Here is a 15,697-nt window from a genome sequence, read left to right as displayed (position 1 = left end):
TAGAGGCACTAGAGATCCTTCACTGTTTCCTGACCAAACATCCAAAGAGAACTGATTGAAGTAAAGGTTTTTATATACAGTATAACCAGCAGTATCAAGCCAATATTTGATTGCCTTGATCCAATAACTCAGTTTCTTTACACAGTCATCTTAAAACAAAATATACACTGTACAAAGGCTATGTAAAGTGTTATCATATGAAAGGTGCCCCGTTGTCAGACCCTCATTCTATACAGTGCAGAAAGGATTGACGTTACAATGATGATCAGACATTGGACAATATATTTGTTTTATGCCAACTGGTAAGAAATTTGAATTTAGATCTTTTTTTAAAAATCTAAATATTATTGGCTTTTAGAAGCCGTTTGAATTACTTTGTAGCAAGTATTTTAGATGTTTCTCAATCTTCATCTTGATGATCCATATTGTTTGTTTGCTTTGACAGTTTTTGCATTTACCAAGGATGTTCTTCAACCGGACCCTGTTATGGTTAATGAGATGGGAGGTAGTGTGAATATCACTTGCTTTTGGCCAACTGACATGAATGCCAATGTTGTTCTGGTACAAGCAGACTCTTGGACAGAAACCACTTCCCATGGCATCATCACTTTACAGTGGCCAAAGTAGTTTTTACTTCAACAACTTTATCAAGGATTTCACTGAGACTAAACATCTGATTGTGAAGAGAGGAGTTGACAGCTGTAACCTGACCATCTCTAAGAAAGAGCCATGGGACTCAGCTACATACTACTGTGGTGCTATGTTAGTGGGCAAAGTCAAATTTGGAGAAGGACATTTTTTGATTGTCAAAGGTAACTTAACTTCCTTCCCTAATTTTAGATGTTCATTTTGCACCATCAAATTAGAAATATACTTTAGACTTTGGCACTAAATGAATATACCAGGCCAATACAATTTACACACTATGATCTTACTCCGTCTCTCTCTTCAGGTTCAGACTCTGAACTGTACAATACACACTGAGACCTGTGCAGGAGAACACAGAGTCTATTGGTTCAGACATGGCTCAGGAGAATCCCATCCAGGAATCATTTACACCCTTGGAGACAGGAGTGATCAGTGTGAGAAGAGCCCTGAGGCTGGGTCTCCTACACAGAGCTATGTCTACAACCTCCCCAATAGGAACCTCAGCCTCTCTGATGCTGGGACTTACTACTGTTCTGTGGCCTCATGTGGGGAGATACTGTTTGGGAACGGGACCAATCTGGACATCGAAGGTAAGCTGTGCATAATCAAAATACACCACTAATGTTCTATCAAATGGTAGGAAATATCAATATGTAAATCTACCGCTTTCAATTCATAGTAGATTTCAAATGATATAACTTTTATAGCTAACTTTTATGCCAAAAGCACTGAGGAATAAAGAATAATAGAAAATAATCACGTTTTCTTTTCTACGTTTCAGACCTGTTGGGTGATCAGAGAAATCATATTTTCCTCATCATTCTATCTTGCCTGACAACTGCTGTGATTCTGAGTGTGGTTGTCAACGTTATCCTCTGTGTGAGAATGAAGAGGTCACGATGTGAACACTGTGCAGGTACAGTAAAAGTCTTCATGCTAATAGTAATAGTAATAATAGTTATAGATCAAAAAGAAGGGTGAAGGCTAGCTCTCCTTTTACAACTTTCCTCTCTGGACATTGTTTTCATTTCACAAGCCTAATTCATTTTGAAGCAGAAAATATGACATACATAGTATGTTTCCAGTATTTTGAATGTTTTGTCATTTATCTTTTAGCGGGGACCCCTTTTCAGCAGAGCCAGTATGGGAAGCCTCATGCCAACACATCTGACCAACTGGTTTGCAGAATTGCTGTATCAAGAGTGAGACTGGATAAGAGTATTAAAGCTAAATATTACAGCATTAAATTTGACCCGGAGTTTGAATTGAGTGAGTCTGTGTTTCATCCTCATAGCTCCACGGTGACGATGATGGCCTGAACTACACTGCCCTGAAGTTCACTGACAAGAAGAGTACCAAGCCCAGGAGACAGAGGAGAGAACAGAGAAAGGAAGAAACCATCTACTCTGGTGTGAGTCATCAAGACAGGATGTGACAGTCCTCCAATCAGCATCATTTTAAGTTTAGCCCTACTGACCTCCACTTTGAGCTTGACTGTGTCCGTGTGACTTGGCTATTTTGTACATTCCTCATTTGTTGTAAAATGTAGTAGTCGGGCCGAGCTGAAAAGATTCACTGCATTGGCATACTCTCCCAATATCAACATAGAATCACTCAATGAAAAGGTATCAAATGATCACATCTTATTTTGTCAAAAAGGTGCCAACCTCACCAGAGTTCACTTCCTCCTGAAAGCTTGAACTGCTTCTACAGACATGAAGTGAGAAATACAATGTAAACCCCCTGTGTATGTCAAAGAGGACATATGTACCACTAGTCTCAGCCACCGACCCAAATGATGAAAAAATACAAACCAGTAACACTGACTTTAAGTCATTTAAAGATTAATAGCACACCTTTTTGATAGCATAAGCATGATTCCTCAATGAATACACATCTGTATGTAAGGTGAGACATTTTCTCAACCTCACTTCCTCTTCAAATAACCAATGGAGCCAACCTAAAAGTTGTGCCTCCTGTGGATATCGTTCAGATACCTTTGTTTCTCTATATCATTCAGATAACTTTGTTTTCCGATATTTTTCAGATACCAAATATATTTCGATATCGTACAGATACCTTTGTTTTCCTATATTCTTCAGATACCGTTGTTTTTCCGATATTGTTCAGATACCATTGTTTTTCTATCTCGTTCACATACCTTTGTTTTCCTATATTCTTCAGATACCGTTGTTTTTCCGATATCGTTCACATACCTTTGTTTTTCTATATTCTTCAGATACCGTTGTTTTTCCGATATCGTTCAGATACCTTTGTTTTCCTATATTCTTCAGATACCGTTGTTTTTCCGATATCGTTCAGATACCGCTGTTTTTCGACATCGTTCAGATACCTTTGTTTAGCTATATCATTCAGATACCTGCAGCCCTCCGCACCTCTCTGATTCAGAGGGGTTGGGTTAAATGCGGAAGACACATTTCAGTTGAATGCATTCAGTTGTATAACTGACTAGGTTTCCCCTTTCCCTTCCTTTTGTTTTCTATATTATTCAGATACCTTTGTTTTTCGAAAACAGTCGAAAGTATGACTCTCAGATAATGCTGTGTCTTACTGGTGGCTTATTCATTGTCATATATTTATCCATAATAGTCTGTGTCTCTATCCCTGTTTGATCTTCCACGGGACCAAGCTTTACATTGACCGTAAGTGATATTTCAACATTCTATGCCTGGTTGAACAAAATGTCCTGAATTTCCTCTATCACTGTCTGTATTTCTACAGATGGTTGTAAGGAGGACCATGTTCTCTTGGTGTACTGTCTGGGTGTAGCTTTGGCTCTTTGTGTCATCCTCAGCATTGTCCTTGGTTGTGTTTTGTATAAGATGACCAAGGAAACCTTTCTGCTGTGCCAAGGTAAGCGTTATCATTGTGCATAATATATGCTTTAATTGTTGGTGTACTGCACATGGCTTGTTTTTGGTCATAACGGTTCTTCAAAGGTAAGCGTTATCATTGCGCACAATACAGTATATGCTTAAACTGTTGGTGCAATGTACATTACATGTTTATGTCATGAAACTGGGCTAATTCACTGAATGATAATGATGATGATGATTCCTTCATGTTTTTGTCTAAAAGGAACGCACCCTCAGCCAAGTGGTCCGGGAGTCCCCAGTTCTCATAACCAGGTATGCAGACCATAAAGTTAACTATTCTGAGTATGATTTTGATGAACTGTAAACAAATATCAAAATATCAGGTCATTTCCTGATGTCGTTGGAATTTGTTTTGCTATTCCACACTCATGTCGGTCCATTACGCTGCTCTGAATGTCATCTACAAGAAGCCGAAAACTCAGAGACAGAGGAGCGCCATCGAGAAAGACACTGTGTACTCTTGGATGAGGTGCCAAAACATGGACTGAAACATAGACTTTTCCTCCGTATAGACATACATTGCTTTCTCTGTGTTTCAGGCTTTATATATAATTTGAAACGTTTTTATTGTAAGTGTGTTTCAATACAACGTAACGTTAGCTAGCGAGCAAGCCAGCTAACGTTAGCTAGCTAGCTAACAGTAGACTTTAACTTGAAATGAAACCACTTTCTGTCAAAATATGAAACATGTAATATCTCCCTGTCACAGATGCCATGCATGGTTGCCCTTAGTTTGAAGATGTAATCCGGAGACAGGTGTTTTCTCCATCTATTTAGCTATCATACTCTAATTCCACTGATTTCAAAACACGATCCTCCAGAAAGTGGAGAGCAACACTTATGCAGCGCCACTACACAATAAAAAAATTAAAAAGCCGTGTTAGACAGGATTACCTACACGTGCTGACCAGCCCAAATAGACAGAATCCTTCTATATGGCAGACCAATCCAAACTCCTCTCTCGGCATGTCCAGCCCACTCATTATCTCTGCCAATCATGGCTAGTGGGATGGTTGCTGTCTTTTTCTGTGGCTTAACCAACTAGGCTCGTAATTTAACAATTCTATTTGCATTTATAGATGGCATACAAGTTTGTTATTAAGGCACATGAAAGTTCACATGTTCCAGAAGGCATTTCTGCCAAAACATGCATTTTGATGAAAACAAAAAGTTTACGTTCAAATGGCTCTCCTGTGAAGTAATGACCAGCGACATAACCCTATTTCCTGAAACGAGTCACATATGACGAAGACAATGACTCGTGTTTGTGTGTAGTTTTGTATTGAGTTCCAGGGAGTAGTTGAATAAGTATGGGAGACAACTTATTTATTCAAGTCATCTCTCCTCTGTAATGTGTTGTCCTCTTTTAGTTGTGTTGATATAATGTCACTCACACCAACCCCCACACAACAAGTTCACAGGTACTCTGCAATCTTCTGTAAGCCCAAGACAAGGCCGTATCTACGCTTTGGTCAGGTGGCCTGCTGGCTTTGTGCACACAGGACCCTCCTACCTGCTCTCTGTGTCTCTGTGTCTCTATGTGGTTTTCAGAAGGATGTCTATGTGGTGTCACTGTTGTTCTCACTATCTTTACTTGTTGTTCATGTTGCCCTGACAGATTACAGCCACAGCAAAACAGTTATTTATTAAACTGACTGTAATATATATTTAGTTATCTCAAATCAGTTGTAAACCACATAGAACTGCTGATGAACCCTATTTGAACTCTCTGAGTTAACTGTGCCATGTGTGATACAGCACCATCTATCCTAGATCTATGGGCTCAGGGGGAGGGGCCAGTTTATGATGACGTCATGGGAGAACTTTCAGTACATTCTCAATCATACATGTCTTGTGAAGCACAAACACTACTGCAGGTTCCTCTATCAGAAGGAGACCAATAGAGGATGATCCTCCTTCTGATAGTTTGCTTCCTATAAGAACCACACTAACCAGAGAGTGAAACAGACTAGATAAAGTGTGTCATATTGGTTAGCTGGTTGGCTGGTTGACTGGTGTCCAATCAGACATGCACTCTCGGGTGTTACACATCAGTCAATGCATGTTTCTGTGAATGATATACAGGTAATGAGAATGACATACAATAGACTTGTTTCATTCTGTTGGGGTTTTCCCATATGCACTCTGCTCCACCCCCCTTCACCCTTATACTGTATATGACAAGACATGTTCTAGACACAACAGACCTCCTATGGGTCATCTGGAGTATTGTAACTGTTGAATGACCAGCTGGACAAAATAATATTTGATTTCTTTCAAATACTTAAGGTAAACTTCTATCAAAGAAGAGATGTATTACAAAGACAAGGTATTACAGAGACATAATACACTTATAAGGGACATGCATAGTGCAGTGGCACTACTGAGGTTAATTAGAGGATATGGGCTGACATAAAAAAAAGGGCAAAATTATAGCCGTGCTATATTTAAAAGGGCATTAGTAACCAACAAATTAATAGGCCATTCTATTGCCACAACTAATAATACTGTAACACCCTGATCTGTTTCACCTGTCTTTGTGATTGTCTCCACCCCCCTCCAGGTGTCGCCCATCTTCCCCATTATCCCCAGTGTATTTATACCTGTGTTTTCTGTTTGTCTGTTGCCAGTTTGTTTTGTTTCGTCAAGCCTACCAGCATTTTCCCCTTTGCTCCTGTCCTTTTCAAGTTCTTGGTCTCACATATCCCTGGACTTTGTCACGGGTCTTCCCCCGTCTGATGGCAACACCGTCATCCTGACAGTTGTGGACTGGTTTTCCAAAGCCGCCCACTTCATTCCTCTCCCTAAGCAATCCTCCGCCAAAGAGACGGCCCAGCTCATGGTGCAGCACGTCTTCCGGATCCATGGACTCCCAGTGGACGTGGTCTCCGACCGGGGTACTCAGTTCTCGTCCCAGTTCTGGAAGGCGTTCTGCACACTCATTGGGTCGTCGGCCAGCCTGTCCTCCGGTTTCCACCCTCAATGCAACGGCCAGTCGGATCGAGCCAACCAATACCTGTAGACGACTCAACGCTGCCTGGTCTCCGCCAACACCACCACCTGGAGCCAGCAACTAGTGTGGGTCGAATACGCCCGCAACACCCTTCCTTGCTCTGCCACGGGTCTTTTGTCCTTTGAGTGTTCCCTGGGTTATCAGCCTCCGCTCTTCCCAGAGCAAGAGGAAGAGGTCGGCATTCCCTCAGCCCAGATGTTTGTCTGCCGCTGTCTTTGTACCTGGAGGAGAGCCCGGTCGGCTCTTCTCAAGACCACATCCAGGTATCGATGACAAACGGACCACCACCGGACCCCGGCTCCCCGGTATCGTCTCGGGCACAGGTATGGTTGTTCACCCGAGATCTGCCCCTCCGGGTGGAGTCCCACAAACTTTCCCCCCGGTTTATCGGTCCGTTACCCATCTCCAAGATCATTAGCCCCTCTGCTGTTCGTCTTCTGTTGCCCCGTACCCTCCGTATACATCCCACTTTTCATGTGTCTAGGATCAAACCCATGTCTCACAGCCCTTTGTCTCCTGTTTCCAGGCCCACCCCTCTCCCCCGCCTCATCGACGGCCAACAGGGTTACATGGTGAGGCGTCTCCTGAAGGTTCAACCTCGGGTCAGGCGATTCCAGTACCTGGTTGACTGGGAGGGTTATGGCCTGGAGGAGAAGTGCTGGGTCCCCGCTAGGGACATCCTGGACCCAGGCCTCATCGCTGAGTTTCAAAGCCGGAACCCTGGTCAACTGTCACACCTTGATCTGTTTCACCTGTCTTTGTGATTGTCTCCACCCCCCTCCAGGTGTCGCCCATCTTCCCCAGTGTATTTATACCTGTGTTCTGTTTGTCTGTTGCCAGTTCATTTTGTTTCATCAAGGCTACCAGCATTTTTCCCCTTGCTCCTGTCTTTTTCAAGTTCCTGTTTTCTAGTTTTGACCATTCTGCCTGCCCTGACCCTGAGCCTGCCTGCCGTTCTGTACCTTGTCACACCACCCTGGATTATTGACCTCTGCCTGCCCCGATCCTGAGCCTGCCTGCCGTTCTGTACCTTTTGGACTCTGATCTGGATTACTGACCTCTGCCTGCCCTTGATCTGTCGTTTGCCTGCCCCGTGTTTTTGTAATAGACTTTTGTTACTTCGACACTGTCTGCATCTGGGTCTTCTCCTGAAACGTGATAAATACTATTTCATGTTGAAAACCAAGTGCCAAAAATGCAGGTTGTATGCTGTGGGGGAGAAATTTAGGCTGGATTGGGATGGGCTCAATATCAGAGGCACTAGAGAGTGGAATATGATCCTTTACTGTTTGTCCAAACATCAAAAGAGAACTGGTCTTAATAAGTTTAATTTCCCAAATAAATAAGCAGTGTATCAAGGCACAATTTGATCGGCTTGATCTAATAACTCTGACTTGATTGTCTTCTTTAAAAGTCTGTCTGGGCTGCTCAAACTATGGGAAACACACTTGCTAGACTGTAGCTTTTATTCCTGTTCAGTCAGCCAATGGTCTCTCAGTTCAGTGTTCCCTCCTCCTGTATGATGGCTACATGTAAAGTGTCATCATGAAAGAGGTGCCCTGTTGTCAGACCCTCACACTATACAGTGCAGAAAGGATTGACATTACAATGAAGATCAGACATTGGACAATGTTTTTGTTTTACGCCAACTTTGGTAAGTACGACATTTAAATGTGGACCCGTTTTGTCTTTTAAATCCACTTAAATTACATTTAGTATGAATATGAAAAGCATAATAATAATGAGTAGAAAATATTTGTTCTTTTACAGTTTTTGCATTTATGAAGGACATTCTTCAACCAGACCCTTTGATGGTTACTGGGATGCGAGGTAGTGTGTCTCTCACTTGCTTTTGTCTATCTACTTATGTTGCTGTGTAGATCATGTTTCTATCTGTGACAGTCCCAGCCAGCCCTTTGTCTATAGTGTCAGCCAATGTTGGAGGCACAGTAACTTTGCATTGTGTCAACTTCAACTGCTTGTGATGGGTATAAATGTTTTTTGATACATTGTCTTTATTTTATTTTATAGTTTGTGCATTTACTATGGACATAGTCCAACCAGACCTGGTGATAGTAACTCATCTGGGAGGTAGTGTGACTCTCACTTGCTTTTGTCCATCTAGTTTGATGACCTATGTTGCTGGCTTCAAGCAGACTGTTGGACAGAAGCCTCTTCTCATGGCATCATAATTTCACTGTGCTCAAGAGTTCATTTTCAACCACTTTACCAAGGATTTCACTGAGACTAAACATCTGAGTGTGAAGAGACACTTGTAACCTGACCATCTCCAAGACAGAGCCATGGGACTCAGCTACACACTACTGTGGTGCTATGGAAGTGGGCGAAGTCAAATTTGGAGAAGGAACTGTTTTAATTGTCAAAGGTAACTTAACTTCCTTCCCTCATTTTGGATTTTCATTTCGTACCATAAAATTCAAAATAAACGTAAGAATTTGGCGATAAATGAATATAGCATGAAAATAGAATTTACACACCATGATCTTACTCCGTCTCTCTCTTCAGATTCAGGGTCCAACAGCATGTCTGTGCTCCAGCAGTCTGTGTCTGAGTCAGTCCAGCAAGGAGACTCTGTGACTCTGAACTGTACAATACACACTGAGACCTGTGCAGGAGAACACAGTGTCTACTGGTTCAGACATGGCTCAGGAGAATCCCATCCAGGAATCATTTACAACATTGGAGACAGGAGTGATCAGTGTGAGAAGAGCCCTGAAGCTCGGTCTCCTAGACAGAGCTGTGTCTACAACCTTCCCAAGAGGAACCTCAGCCTCTCTGATGCTGGGACTTACTACTGTGCTGTGGCCTCATGTGGGGAGATACTGTTCGGGAACGGGACCAAGCTGTCAGGCGTCAGTGTGTAGCGGTAGGACGGAGTCAGGCGCAGGACACAGAGCTAGTAGACAATGTACTTTACTCGTAAATATCAAATGAACATAAACTCCACGCAGGGAGGACAATCCCGCTCACCAGTCGATAACACCAAACAGAACAAACACGCACACAACACAGTGGGAGCCAGAGGGTTAAATAGGGAACAAATCATAGACATAATGGGAACCAGGTGTGTACAATGAAGACAAAACAAGTAGAACACAGAAACATATATCGGTAGCAGCTAGTACTCCGGTGACCACGAAAGCCTGCCCGAGCAAGGAGGAGGAGCAGCCTCGGCTGAATCCGTGACATTACCCCCCTTGACCTCGGGGACGGCCAGGAGGACGCGGTGCAGGGCGAGTCGGATGATGACAGTGGAAATCCCTCAACATGGAGGGATCGAGGATGTCCCTCCTAGGGACCCAGCACCGTTCCTCTGGACCGTACCCCTCCCACTCCACGAGATACTGCAGGCCCCCTACCCGATGCCTCTAATCCAGAATGGAATGGACCGAGTATGCCGGTGCCCCCTCGAGGAACCTCCCATTCCTCAGACTCCTGGAGTGGACCAGCTACCACCGGCCTGAGGAGAGACACATGGAACGAGGGGTTAATACGATACTCAGGAGGAAGCTGTAACCTATAACAAACCTCCTTCAATCTCCTCAGGACTTTAAATGGCCCCACAAACCGCCGACCCAGCTTCCTGCAGGGCAGGCAAAGGGGCAGGTTTCGGGTCGAGAGCCAGACCCGGTCCCCCGGTGTATACACTGGGGCCTCACTGCGGTGGCGGTCGGCGCTCGCTCATTGCAGGCGTGCATGGGCAGCGTTCCAGGTCTCCTCCACTGCAGGCGCCTCGATCTGGCTCTGATGCCATGGTGCCAGCACTGGCTGATAACCTAATACACACTGAAATGGAGAAAGGTTAGTGGAGGAGTGGCGGAGGGAGTTTTGGGCCATCTCTGCCCAGGGGATGAAAACCGACCACTCCCCCGGCCGGTCCTGGCAATAGGACCGCAGAAACCTACCCACATCCTGGTTTACTCTTTCCACCTGCCCATTATTCTCGGGGTGAAACCCTGAGGTCAGGCTGACCGAGACCCCCAGACGTTCCATGAACGCCCTCCAGACCCTTGAGGTGAACTGGGAACCTCGATCAGACACTATATCCTCAGGTACCCCGTAGTGCCGGAAGACGTGTGTAAATAGGGCCTCCGCAGTTTGTAGGGCCGTAGGGAGACCGGGCAGAGGAATGAGACGGCAGGACTTAGAAAACCGATCCACAACGACCAGGATCGTGGTGTTCCCTTGTGACGGGGGAAGGTCCGTAACGAAATCCACCGATAGGTGGGACCACGGCCGTTGTGGAACGGGTAGGTGTTGTAATTTCCCTCTGGGCAGATGTCTAAGAGCCTTACACTGGGCGCACACCGAGCAGGAGGAAACATAAACCCTCACGTCCTTAGCTAAAGTGGGCCACCAGTACTTCCCACTAAGACAGTGCACTGTCCGACCAAAGCCAGGATGACCAGAGGAGGGTGACGTGTGAGCCCAATAGATCAATTGATCGCGGACATCTAACGGCACGACCCACTGGACACTGGGGGGGAGTGGGCACTGTACGTAACGCGCGCTCGATGTCTGCGTCAACCTCCCACACCACCGGTGCCACCAGACACGAAGCCAGAAGTATGGGAGTGGGCTCCATGGACCTCTCCTCTGTGTCATACAGTCGGGACACCGAAATGCGGTCAATCTCCATCTCCACCCCTGACGTGGACAGATGTTGCCCTAGGAAGGAGACAGACTTTTGAAAGAACAGACATTTCTCCGCCTTGACGTACAGGTCATGTTCCAACAGTCGACCAAGCACCTTGTGCACCAGGGACACATGCTCGGCTCGTGTAGCGGAGTATATGAGAATGTCATCTATATACACCACTACACCCTGTCCGTGCAGGTCCCTGAAAATCTATCAACAAAGGATTGGAAGACTGATGGAGCATTCATCAACCCGTACGACATGATGAGGTACTCATAGTGCCCAGATGTGGTACTAAATGTCGTCTTCCACTCATCCCCCTCCCGGATATGCACCAGGTTGTACGCGCTCCTGAGATCCAATTGAGTGAAGAAGCGCGCCCTGTGCAATGACTCCGTCATACTAGCAATGAGAGGTAGTGGATAACTGTACTTAACAGGGATCTGATTGAGACCACGGTAGTCAATGCACGGGCGTAAACCTCCATCCTTCTTCTTCACAAAAAAGAAACTCGAGGAGACAGATGAAGTGGAAGGCCGAATGTATCCCTGTCCCAGAGATTCGGAGACATATGTTTCCATAGCAGCCGTCTCTTCCTGTGACAGAGGATACATGTGACTCCGGGGAAGTGCAGCGCCTACCTGGAGATTTATCGCACAATCCCCCTGTCGATGGGGTGGTAATTGAGTCACCTTCTTTTTACAGAAGGCGAGAGCCAAATCGGCATATTCGGGGGGAATGTGCATAGTGGAGACCTGGTTTGGACTTTCCACCGTAGTTGCACCTATGGAAACACCTACACACCTCCCCGGGCACTGACGTGACCATCCCTTGAGAGCCCTCTGTTGCCATGAAATTGTGGGGTCATGAGAGGTTAACCAGGGAAGCCCCAACACCACTGGAAATGCAGGAAAATCAATCAGAAAGAGACTAATTCTCTCCTCATGACCCTCCTGCGTTTTCATCCAGAGTGGAGCTGTGACCTCCCTAATCAGGCCTGACCCTAAAGGGCGACTATCTAAGGCATGTACAGGGAAGGGCACATCAACAGGAACAATAGGATTCCCTAATCTACGGGAAAACCTACGATCAATAAAGTTCCCAGCTGCGCCTGAATCTACGAGCGCCTTATGCTGGGAATGTGGGGAAAACTCTGGAAATTCGATGTCAATACACATGTGCGCAACAGGGAGCTCTGGGTGAGTCGGCTGCCTACTCACCTGGGACGGTCCACCAGTGCTCTGCCTGCTGCCTCGACTCCCTGAGGACCCTTCCCAGCACCGACCAACAGTGTGTCCTCTGCGGCCACAGTTGGTGCAGGAGACGGCCCCCCTTCCGGTCTCCCTGAGAGCAGCACCTCCGAGCTCCATAGGTATAGGGTCGGAGGTGCTGGGGGATGGAATGGACGGACCCTGATCCGGACGTCCGCGGGTCGCCAACAGGTTATCCAGCCTTATCGACATATCTACCAGCTGGTCCAGGTTAAGGGTGGTGTTCCTGCAGGCCAGCTCCCGACGAACGTCCTCCCGTAGGCTGCATCGGTAGTGGTCAATCAGGGCCCTCTCGTTCCATCCCGCGCTGGCAGCCACGGTCCTGAAGTCCAGTGCGAAGTCCTGTGCGCTCCTCTTCCCCTGTCTGAGGTGGAACAGTCGTTCCCCTGCCGCTCTCCCCTCCGGTGGATGATCGAATACCGCCCGGAAGCGGCGGGTGAAATCTTCATAGCGCACCGACGCCGCGTCTATTCCTCCCCACTCGCCGTTGGCCCACTCGAGTGCTCTCTCTGGCAGCTGTACCATCATATGCCCTCAGGAGCGAGAGGGCATATGATGGTGGACAGAGGTGTGGGTTGCTGTGTAATTGGAGGAGGTGTAGGAAAACCCCCTCTCTCCTATCGCTCCATGGTGTATCATGGTCGCCTGCTGTTGGACGCGTTCCTCCACTGATCCGGAAGGAATTAATGTGCCTGCTGACTCCACTTGAGGTGCGTGTTTCTGTCAGGCGTCACGGTGTAGCGGTAGGATGGAGTCAGGCGCAGGACACAGAGCTAGTAGACAACGTACTTTACTCGTAAATATCAAATGAACATAAACTCCACGCAGGGAGGACAATCCCGCTCAACAGTCGATAACACCAAACATAGAACAAACACGCACACAACACAGTGGGAGCCAGAGGGTTAAATAGGGAACAAATCATAGACATAATGGGAACCAGGTGTGTACAATGAAGACAAAACAAGTAGAACACAGAAACATATATCGGTAGCAGCTAGTACTCCGATGACGACGAACGCCGAAGCCCGCCCGAGCAAGGAGGAGGAGCAGCCTCGGCTGAATCCATGACACAAGCTGGATGTTGAAGGTAGACTACATTTCCTAATCCATATGCTATTTTAAAAAGACAAACATTACAGTTAATGATTGATTCGCTGTATCGACTACTGCCCATAGCACTATAGTGGAGTGATACAGTATATTTTATTCTTTCAGATGGTGACTTTTGATTCTGATTCACAGATGAGAATCCTGGTCCTTCTCTACATCATAAGAACTGGAGTTCTCCTCTGCTGTCTGACCATCTTAATCATAATCTACACCACCAGGAAATAGACAAAGTTAAGGCCAATGTCAATAGACTATAGCTGGGTTTTTGAGTAAAGTAGGAGATCCTGAATCATCGCTATGCATAGCAAATGATGATTTATTGAGATTGCTTAGTTGCTCGTATTGCATTAGAAAAATATTAGCCTGCGACTTCTAATTCAATTGAGCATCATCATCCCTGCTTATGCTGTATGTGTTAATTGATTGAACTGCTCTCCTGAAATCCCTGTGTTCAGAATGTGCCTTCTTTTTGCATTAATAAATATCTTCCTTCTCTTGTTTTCTGTACATACATTATGCCTGAATGAATGTTTGTCCAGAGGGCTTTTACAGAGACAACCTACTGTTACCATGTTAAACCCACCCACGCATCATACACTCAGTGAACTGTTCACCAGTACCTGAACATTTTGGTCTGCTTTCAGCTCAAGATGAGGCCGTCTCCTTGCTTTGGACAGGCCACTATGTGGTTTTCAGCAGGATGTCTATGTGGTGTCAATGTGTTTTCTCTCATGCTTACTTTGTTGATCACGACCATAACAATGAGAAACACAGTCCACTGACATACTGCATGCAAAATACACTATCAGTCAGAAGTTTGGACACACCTACTCATTCAAGGGTTTTTCTTTATTTTTTACAATTTTTTTACATTGTAGAATAATAGTGAAGATATCAACACTATGAAATAACACTTATGGAATCATGCAGTAAACCAAAAAGTGTTAAACAAATCTAAATGTATTTTATATTTGAGATTCTTCAAATAGCCACCCTTTGCCTTGATGACAGCTTTGCACACTTTTGGCATTCTCTCAACCAGCTTCATGAGGTAGTCACCTGGAATGCATTTCAATTAACAGCTGTGCCTTCTTGGGGCAGCACGCACTTTTGTCCACATCGTTGTTGCGTTCCACCCAGAGAGGAAGTCTGCCTTGTGTAGTGTACATCCACTAGGTGGCTTGGGGAGCCAGAGTAGCTTACCAAGCAAGAGGGTCCGAGGCACATTTTGACTGTAGCTAGCGACGATATTTGAAAAAGGTATCATATAGCTTTTTGTTTACAAATACTACCTAGGTAGCTACATGTCTGGCTAGTTTGGTGTTCTATGCTTTACGATGCTACTTTTTAGCCACAGAAGCAGACGCAAACATGTGTCTATGATTTGCAATTGCTAGAGGTTGAACAGCAAGAGCTTGAACTGTGATTACTACTCAGGAGGAGAAGAAGAAAAAACGTTTGAGAAAATGGCAAGTTTGTCCACTGAACACTACAAGAAGGGACGATGGAGAACCCATCTCTCTTGTCCAACCTATGCAAAGCTTTTCCTCAATGGTCCTGATGGCAGTCTGCGATGCAAAGTACTGCATCCACCATGATCAAGGTGGGTGCATATGGTCGGGAGGGAGATGCGGGAATCTTCTCACGAAGCAAGTTCGGCTCCCAACTCATTGCAGGCCAGCTGCCGCTACCAAGGCCAGAGTGCTTGCCGGGGACCCAAACACCAAGCCCATATGTCTTAGTGGGAGATGAGGCATTCCCTCTGAGGGTATGCCTCATATCCAGGTAAGATAGGCTAAATACATGTGATTACATATGATGTGAAAATTATACCAATATAGACATTGTAATTATATGCCTCCCAGTAAGAGGAAGGGGGCCTATGTCCAAAGCATAGGCTATAGTTGTTACAGTACGCATTTGATGGCCTGTTCAATACTAATATACATTTTCTTCAGGTTCTTCTGCCCTTGATAAAGCCAAGAATATCTATAACTACTGCCACTCAAGCCAGAAGAATTTCAGAGAACTGCTTTGGGATTCTTGCTGCAAGATGGAGGATCCTGGGACGAGCCCTTGAGGTTGCCCCAGAGAA

The 15,697-nt window shown here is 45.5% G+C and overlaps 1 protein-coding gene and 1 pseudogene across 1 annotated transcript; both read left to right on the top strand.

Annotated features, from left to right (window-relative positions):
* Positions 1-261: 261 nt before the first annotated feature.
* Positions 262-4,033, top strand: LOC121554263 (annotated as a pseudogene).
* Positions 4,034-6,827: 2,794 nt separating this feature from the next.
* Positions 6,828-14,039, top strand: LOC123482858. Its single transcript, XM_045211819.1, has 5 exons — positions 6,828-6,886; positions 7,085-7,281; positions 8,828-8,944; positions 9,091-9,431; positions 13,708-14,039. The coding sequence occupies exons 1-5, from the start codon at positions 6,828-6,830 to the stop codon at positions 13,825-13,827; spliced, it is 834 nt and encodes a 277-aa protein (XP_045067754.1). The 3' UTR covers positions 13,828-14,039.
* The last annotated feature ends 1,658 nt before the right edge of the window (positions 14,040-15,697 follow it).

Source organism: Coregonus clupeaformis, chromosome 39, assembly GCF_020615455.1.
Source record: "Coregonus clupeaformis isolate EN_2021a chromosome 39, ASM2061545v1, whole genome shotgun sequence".
In the NCBI taxonomy this organism is placed as follows: Eukaryota; Metazoa; Chordata; class Actinopteri; order Salmoniformes; family Salmonidae; genus Coregonus; species Coregonus clupeaformis.
The sequence above is the reverse complement of the archived record's forward strand: the minus strand, read 5'-3'. Positions and strand labels throughout refer to the sequence as shown.